The 9,257-nt window shown below is 46.1% G+C and overlaps 1 protein-coding gene across 3 annotated transcripts in view; it reads left to right on the forward strand.

Moving 5' to 3' along the window:
- The window catches only part of LOC132381812 (TNF receptor-associated factor 3-like), a 96,522-nt gene extending 87,658 nt beyond the window's left edge, over positions 1-8,864 (forward strand). For 2 of the 3 annotated variants that reach the window (XM_059951413.1, XM_059951414.1), the window contains exons 9-10: positions 298-490; positions 6,466-8,864. In XM_059951413.1, the coding sequence (XP_059807396.1) occupies positions 298-490; positions 6,466-7,043 (771 nt within the window). In that variant the 3' untranslated portion in view covers positions 7,044-8,864. The remainder of the gene's footprint in view (positions 1-297; positions 491-6,465) is intronic. The other variant, XM_059951412.1, reaches the window with a different exon arrangement.
- Positions 8,865-9,257: the final 393 nt, after the last annotated feature.

Below are 9,257 nucleotides of genomic sequence, written 5' to 3' on the forward strand. Positions count from 1 at the left end.
ATATGAGATGTTGCTCTTCCAAATTGAATTTGGCCTTATCATGGGAGTAAAGGATGGCATGGACAGGCATGTCAGAATTATAATGCAAAGTTGAATTGACATACTGCCTTTTGTGGTAGACAGAGAATCACAAGAAGGGTATATGATTGGAGCTCAAGTAATCACCGGACAGCTTTCCACACAGCCGGATTGGCCAATGTAGCGGACACAGCCAATCAGAATCACTGTTACTGTCTGGTGAGCACAAGCAGCACTATGGCAACTTAAAATAGGGCAAAATCTATTGTTCCCTTGCAGAAGATATTGGCTGCACATGCTGAGAAACTGCATAAAGTTGAGAGTGATCTGCTGGAGAGGCACAAGTTGGAAGACGTTTTAAAACAGGACATTCTGTGGATTAAGTATAAAACAGAGAACCTGAGCAGCAGAGTTTCAAGTGTAGAAAACAGTCAGAACACACTGTGCCTGTACAAGGGCAGCAGTATTCCAGGTGAGTTGTACCTCACTAATTTTGCACAACTTCTTTATTTGTTTGCACTTGGTGACCACTTTATTAGGCACCGGAGCAGAACCTGCTGATGTCGCTGTCTGCTTCAAGGTTTGTCATGTTGTGCATTCAGAGACGCTCTTCTGTACACCGCTGTTGTAATCTGAGTCACTGTCACCTTCCTGTCAACTTGAACCACTCTCCTCTGAGCCCTCTCATTAACAAGGCGTTTTCACCCACAGAACTGCCACTTACTGGGTGTTGTCTTGTTTTTCACACCGTTCTCTGTAAGCTCTAGAAACTGTTGTGTGTGAAAATTCCAGGAGATCAGCAGTTTCCGAGATACTCAAACCACCCCATCTGGCACCAACAATCATTCCATGGCCAAATTCGCTGAGATCACTTTTCATCCCCATTCTGATGTTTGCTCTGAACAACAACTGAACCTCTTGACCTTGTCTGCATGCTTTCGTGTACTGAGTTGCTGCCATATGATTGACTGATTAGTTATTTGCATTAACGAGCAGGTGTACCTAATAAAGTGACCACTGAGTGTATTTCTTATTGTAAATTATCATATAGTTTATGTACTGCTGCTTCAAAACCACAAGTTTCACTATATACAAGTATGTCAGGGATACTAAACCCGATTCTGATTCTGAGTTTGATTTGGTTTAAAGAGAAAAAGAAGAAATGGGTTGATGTATAACATTTTGAGATATCTTGACTGAAGCTATATTTATGACACAAGCCAGTTTATTTGAGACTTTGTAGAACATAGAACAATACAGGTCCTACACAGTGTTGTGCCTACATTTTAACCTATTCCATGATCAATAGCCCTTCCCTCCCACATAGCTGGTCCCTTTTCTTTTATTCATCTGCCTGTCGAAAAGTGTCTGAAATGTCCCTAATGTATCTGCTTCTCTCACCACCATCCTCCTGCCTACAGTGCATTTACCACTTACCACTATGCAAAAAAAATTCACTTCTGAGCCCTCTTCCCCTCCTATACTTTCCTCCCTCACATTGAAATTATGCCTCCTTGCTGCCCTGGGAAAAAAAAGTCACTGGCTATCCATTCTATCGCTGTCCTTTGTCATCTCTATTGAGTCACTTCTAATCTTCCTTTGGTTCAAAGAGAATAGCCCTTGTTCACTCAATCTTTCTTCGAGCCATGTTCTTTAGTCCGGCAGCATCCTGGTGAATCTCCTCTTCACCCTCTCTAATCCAGGCAGGATCCTGGTAAATCTCCTCTGCACCCTCTCTAATCCAGGCAGCATCCTGGTGAATCTCCTCTGCACCCTCTCTAATCCAGGCAGGATCCTGGTAAATCTCCTCTGCACCCTCTCTAATCCAGGCAGCATCCTGGTAAATCTCCTCTGCACCCTCTCTAATCCAGGCAGCATCCTGGTAAATCTCCTCTGCACCCTCTCTAATACAGGCAGCATCCTGGTGAATCTCCTCTGCACCCTCTCTAATCCAGGCAGCATCCTGGTGAATCTCCTCTGCACCCTCTCTAATCCAGGCAGGATCCTGGTAAATCTCCTCTGCACCCTCTCTAATCCAGGCAGCATCCTGGTGAATCTCCTCTGCACCCTCTCTAATCCAGGCAGCATCCTGGTGAATCTCCTCTGCACCCTCTCTAATCCAGACAGCATCCTGGTGAATCTCCTCTGCACCCTCTCTAATCCAGGCAGCATCCTGGTGAATCTCCTCTGCACCCTCTCTAATCCAGGCAGCATCCTGGTGAATCTCCTCTGCACCCTCTCTAATCCAGACAGCATCCTGGTGAATCTCCTCTGCACCCTCTCTAAAGCTTCCACATCCTTCCTATAATGAGGTGACCAAAACTGAACACAGTCCTCCAAACATGCTCTGACCCGAGTTTCATGGAACTACAACATTACCTCATGGCTCTTGAACTCAGTCCTCTGACTAATGAAGTTTAACAGACCATACGACCTCTTAACCACCCTTGCTCAGCAACTTTGAGAGATCTATAGACGTGGAACCCCAGTGCATTCAAGCCCACCCAGCACACAAGGTCGGGTTTGAACCCAATTCTCTGTTGTGAGATGGTGGCTCGACACTCTGTGCGACCCTGAACATCTTCCCAGTTGCTTTCCCCTGGAATGCCTTATGGTGAGGGATCATTGTCCACCTACCAACACCAATGGCACAGTTCCTACAGCATTAGCAGGCCATTTGGCAAGCCACGTCCGTGCTAACCTTCGAAGGTCAAAGTAAATTTATTATCAAAGTACGTGCTGTATATGTTGAGGTTCATTTACTTGCAGGCATTTACAAGAACATAAAGATATGTTCTATTGACCAGGGCTTTATAGAGCTGCCACATGATGTCCGACCTTTCTGCCCCGCCGCTGATTATAGTGTTTTCTGCTGGCTCCTTGTCAGAAATCCTTTGTTAATGTTGGCCATTCCAAGGCCCATTCAAAGACTGTTTCTCAGACATTTTTAAAGGCATTAGCTTTATTTATCAGATGTACATTTAAACGTCAAACAGACAGTGAAATTCATCACTTTGCAGCAACGACCAGCTCAGTCTGAGGATTGTGCTGGGGGCAGCCTGCAAGTGTCGCTACATTTCTGCCACCAGACATGCCCACGATGCCCTGACCCTAACCTGTACAGCTTTGGAGCGCGGGAGGAAACCCACACTGACACAACGGACTGCGGCGGGAATGTTGCGATAAACCGAAGAATCCTGAATGGATGTGGGAAAATGCTTGGTTCGGTAACTGGCTGCTGGAAATCACCCCTCAAAGAACTTAAAACATGGAACAGGCCCTTCGCCCACCAGCTGGTTGATGCTGAGCCAGCTAAAAAAGCAAATGAAACCCCCCAAAAATCTAATCCCACCGACCTATACAATGTCCATATCCCTCCATCTTCCTCATTTTCATGTGCCTGTCTAAACATCTCCTAAAAGCCTCTGATGTATTTGCCTCTGTCACCATACCAGGCAGTGCATTCCAGGCATCCACCCCTCTCTCAGTAAAAAACTTAGCCCTCACATCTCCCTTGAACCTACCCCCTCTCACCTTCAATGCATGCCCTCTGGTATTAGGCATTTCAACCCGGGAAAACAGATGCCCCCTGTCCCTCATAATCTTATAAACTTCTGTCAGATCTCCCCTCTGCCCCTCCAAAGAAAACAACTCAAGTTTATCCAGCCTCTCATGATGGCACATGCCCTCTAAACGTGGTCAACCTCTTCTGCAGCCTCTCCAAAGCCTCAACATGCTTCCAACAGTGGGGCAACCAGAACTGTGTGCAATACCCCCGATGTGGCCTCACCAGAGTTTCATAAAGTTGCAACATAACGTCTTGACTTGATGCCTCAACTAACAAAAGCAAGAATACCACGAGCCTTTTTAACCACCTTATTGACCTGTGTAGCCACTGTTAAAGAGCTATGAACTTGGATCCTAAAACCTCTCCGCCCAGCAACGCCGTTACGGGTCTTTCCTTTAACACTGCACGAGCCCTACCGAGGTGCCTTGTGTATGTGGGTGGCAGGAATTAGGGTGGGGTGATTTACGAGGATGTTGCCGGGACTTGAGAAACTGAGTGACAGAGAAAGGTTAAATAGGCTAGGACTTTATTCCCTGGAGCGTAGAAGAGTGAGGGGAGACTTGATAGAGGTATGTAAAATTATGATGGGTATAGATAGAGTGAATGCAAGCAGGCTTTTCCCACTGAGGCTAGGGGAGGAAAAAACCAGAGGACATGGGTTAAGGGTGAAGGGGGAAAAGTTTAAATGGAACATTTGGGGGGGGGGGTTTCTTCACACGGAGAGTGGTGGGAGTGTGGAATGAGTTGCCAGATGAAGTGGTAAATGCATGCTCACTTTTAACATTTAAGAAAAACTTGGACAGGTATACAGATGAGAGGGGTTTGGAAGGATATGGTCCAGGTGCAGGTTAGTGGGACTAGGCAGAAAAATGGTTCAGCACAGCCAAGAAGGGCCAAAAGGCCTGTTCCTGTGCTGTAATGTTCTATGGTTCTATGGACAGGTGGTAGTGGGTGTGTTCTAGGGGAAGAGCTTACAGGGTAGTCAATGGGTTTGATCTGAAAACTAGTATGGATTCAATGGGCCGAAAGCCATGTTGTAGGACTAAGAATATTGGATTACCAGGCAACGTGGTAAGGGATTGTTCTGCTTCATGAATGACAAGGCTGAACAGGGGCTGGGTCATTGAGGGCAGGTGGTAAATCTCAAGGGAAATAGATTTAGAGTCATAGAAAAGTACAGCACAGAAACAGGCCCTTTGGCCCATCTAGTCCATGTTGTAACACTTTAAACTGACTACTCCCATCAACCTGCACAAGGACCATAGCCCTTCACACCCCTACCATTCTTGAACCTATCCAAACTTCACTTAAACATTGAAATTGAGCTCTCATACACCACTTGTACTAGCAGCTTTTTACACACTCTCACAACTCTTTGAGTGAAGAAGTTTCCCCTCATATACCCCTTAAACATTTCACCTCTCACCCTTAACCCATGACCTCCTGCTGTAGTCCCACCTGACCTCAGTGGAAAAAACCTGCTTGCTATCTACACCCCTCATAATATTGAATACTTCCATTAAATCTCCTCTCAGTCTTCTACATTTATTAGGAATAAAGTCCTAACCTATTCAAACTCAGGTCCCCCAGACCTGGCAACTTTCTCTGTACTCTTTCAAATTAATTTACATCTTTCCTGAAGGTAGGTGACCAAAACTGCACACAATACTTCAAATTAAGGTAAACCAATGGCACTTCAACGTAACTTCGCATCTGCTGTACTCAATACTTTGATTTATGGAGACCAATGTACCAAAAGCTCTCTTTGCGACCCTAAGGACAGAGATGAAGAAAAACGAGCGCTGAATCTGCGACTACCTCTGCCCAGGGAATCGATAGGTGGCACAGTAGGGCCGTAGTTTGTGTCGAGCCAGCGATTCATTTCCAGACGCTGTCTGTACGGAGTTCGCACGTTCTTCCCATCACCACATAGGTTTCCTCCGGGAGCTCCAGTATTCATTCTCCCATATTCCAAAAACATGGAAACATAGAAAACCACAAAGCTGTGCCGAACATGTCCTTACTTTAGAAGTTACCTAGGGTAACCCATAGCTCTCTATTTTTCTAAGCTCCATGTACCTATCCAGGAGTCTCTTAGAAGACCCTATTGTATCCACCTCCACCACTGTTGCCGGCAGCCCATTCCACACACTCACCACTCTCTGCGTAAAACACTTACCCCTGACATCTCCTCTGCACCTACTTCCAAGCACCTTAAACCTGTGTCCTCTCGTGTGAGCCTTTTCAGCCCTGGGAAATAGTTCTGACTTTATGGTGTCACTTTTCCTGAGTATATTTGAAGCTGCACTGCTCCGGACTAGCGGTCCGGGCTTGATCCCCATAGCCCTTAAATGCCTCACTGATTAAAAATCTATTTCAACTTTAAATATACCCAAGACACTTGCATACAGAAATAAGAATGCTCACAACTTCCAGAGAGGTTTAGGGTTAGTAAGTTGCAATGTGGGTGCTGGGAGAATGATGGAAGTTTGCACCCAGAGCATACTCAGATGTAAAATGACTCATCTCACGGTATATTTCAACAAATAAACCAAATTCCTCAGTAGACGCTACCTCATTGCATAAATTTGAGACACAGTTAGATGAATTTTTGCCTCGCAGGAGAATTAAGGTTTAATGGGAGAAGACAGATAGGTAGAGCTGAGTCCATGGCAACAGCCAAGCAGGCTCATTGGGTCAGACAGTCAGCTCCCGATCCTGGTGAAGAGTTTCAGCCCAAAATGTCGACTGTTTATTCCTCTCCGTTGATGCTACCTGGCCTGCTAAGCTCCTGCGTCATTTTGTCTGTGCGTTGCTCTGGATTTCTAGCGTCTGCAGAACCTCTTCTTTCTCACGCTCTTGCTCCGTTTCTCCTGCAGGCTCGATTGAGCATCAGGTGACACAGCATGACGAAATGCTCGGCATCCATGAGGTCCGTCTGGCAGACATCGACCTGCGCTTCCAGATGCTGGAGACGGCCAGCTACAACGGACGGCTGATATGGAAGATCCAGGATTATGAGCGGAGGAAGCGGGAGGCCATCTCCGGGAAGACACTCTCGCTCTACAGCCAACCATTCTACACCAGCTCGTTCGGGTACAAGATGTGCGCCCGTGTGTATCTCAATGGGGATGGAATGGGTAAGGGCACGCACCTGTCGGTCTTCTTTGTGGTGATGCGTGGAGAGTATGACTCCCTGCTGACCTGGCCCTTCAGGCAGAAAGTGACCCTCACCCTGCTTGACCAAGGACTGGGCAAGGGCCATGTGTCGGACACATTCAAGCCCGACCCCAACAGCAGCAGCTTTGGACGGCCCCAGGGGGAGATGAATGTGGCTTCGGGTTGCCCTCTGTTTGTCGCCCAGACGGTTCTGGAAAACAAAAACCGGCAGTACATCAAAGATGACACCATCTTCATCAAGATAACCGTGGATGTATCGGACCCCCCAGAGCTTTGAAACCTCTTACTCATTCCACTGGAATCGTGCAATAGTCCCATGGTCAAGAGCTTATTGCTTTGAAAGTGTTCAGAAGTGTGCTTGACACCATCCTTTTGAGACTGAGATCTGGGGCCAGACAGTAACTTATAAAACTCTGTTAGCTTCTTGTAACTGTTATCAAAATATTTTATATGATATAGTATTATTAGCCTCTGTTATGATAATGTATTATTATTCACTGACTGTTACTCCACTCCCATGTTTAAAGGGAAATACATCTTTGTTTCAGATATATTTTTATGGAAAGAATAATTAAATTTTTAATTGTTATTGCAAGAGTGCAGGATGCATTTCATTTTTGTGTCTATTGGTACAGCAAGATCCCAAGAGTATTGGAAGAGCAGGCTTGAGGAGCAGGCAATGGATGGACCCCCTAACGGCCTAAAACCTTGACTTGACCTTGATTACCAAAACATAGGATATACACTCAGTGGCCACTTGATCAGGTCCACCTGTACATCTGCTTGTTAACACATCTGTCTAATCACCAGTCATGTGGAAGCAACTCAATGCATGAAAGCATGCAGACATAGTCAAGAGGTTCAGTTGTTGTTCAGACCAAACATCAGAATGGGGAAGAAAGGTGACCTAAGTGACTTTGACTGATTGTTGGTGCCAGATGGGGTGGTTTGAGTATCTCAGAAACTGCTGATCTCCTGGGATTTTCACACACAACAGTGTCTAGAGTTTACAGAGAATGGTGTGAATACAAAAAAAAAACATCCAGTGAGTGACTGTTCTGTGGGCAAGAATGCTTTGTTAATGAGGAAGGTCAGAGGAGAATGATCAAACTGGTTCGAGCTGACAGGAAGGTGACAGCGACCCATAACATGTTACAAGGGTGGTGTGCAGAAGAGAATGCACGACATGTCAAACCCTGAGGTGGATGGCCACGGACGTACACGCAGTGGCCAGTTTATTAGGAACTGGAGGTGGCAGTTACCAAGGAAGATCAGCACAGACAGACAGTGCAAAGCACAGCCATGATGAGTTAGGCGTGAGGTCACGAGCCCATTGTGTTGCACAACAAGTCTTTTCCAGAGACGAGCAACAGTGGGATTCAAGCTGGCACGTGTTCTCAGGCTTTTTTATCTTCTGCGCGATGGGAGTGGGGAGAAGAGAGGGTGCAGGGGTTTCGCTGAACAGCCCAGTCTAATTTTCCCTGCAGTGCTGCAAAAGGCGTGTTTCCATGGAAACAACACCATCTCACCGATGCTTAAGTGATATCCATGGCACCAGAGCATCTCTGACCGGAGGACAGCAAAGCAATTGGAAACACCTTGTGATTCAACTGAATTTCAGCCATGTATTGTTGAAAATTAACACCATGACGTGGCTGAGTTTCTTGGCCTTAGTTTTCTAAGCAAACTGAACTAATTTTTGATTGTAGAATCTAGGTGTTTGTAGGGACCCCATTAAGTACTTACAAAATCTCTTGTATTTAATCTGGTAGAAATATAACACTGTGCAAAAGTCTTCAGCACATGTAGCTGGTGTGTCGAAGACTTCTGCACAGCACTGGAGCAGCTTATAAACATGAGAACTTCTGCAGAACACACACAAAATACTGGAGGAACACAACCGGTCAGTCAGCAATAAACAGTTGACATTTCGGGGGTCCTGAAGAAGGGTCTTGGCCCAAAATGTCAACTGTTTAGTCACTTCCATAGAAGCTGCCAGACCGTCTGAATTCCTCTAGCATCATGTGTATGTTTCTGCAATAATTTTATGTATTACACTGTATTGCTGCTGCAAAACAAAACAAAATTTGACAGATGTGAGTGACAATAAACCTGACTCTGATGTGGGACTCTGTTGTGGACTGAGGGAGGGAAGAGGGCATGGAGAGAGGAATCATGGTTGGGGAAAGGGGAAGGGAGAGGGGAGGGAGCAGAAAGCACCAGAGGGACATACTGTAATGATCAATAAACCAATTGTTTGAAACCAAACGACCTTGCCTGGTGTCTCAGGGCTGGGTGTGTCTGCACCGATGCCACCCCTGCCCCTGGTACTCCTTCTCTGCCACCTGTCCCTCACCCCTCCCGCGGTGCTCCACCCTCACCATCCCCAACATCCTTTGCTCCCACAAGCTTGCTCTCCACCACGTCAACAAATGCAAAAGTCTTAGGCATGCTAGCTCTATACTTGTGACCAAGACTTTTACACAGTAGT

This window comes from Hypanus sabinus, chromosome 26 (assembly GCF_030144855.1).
Source record: "Hypanus sabinus isolate sHypSab1 chromosome 26, sHypSab1.hap1, whole genome shotgun sequence".
In the NCBI taxonomy this organism is placed as follows: Eukaryota; Metazoa; Chordata; class Chondrichthyes; order Myliobatiformes; family Dasyatidae; genus Hypanus; species Hypanus sabinus.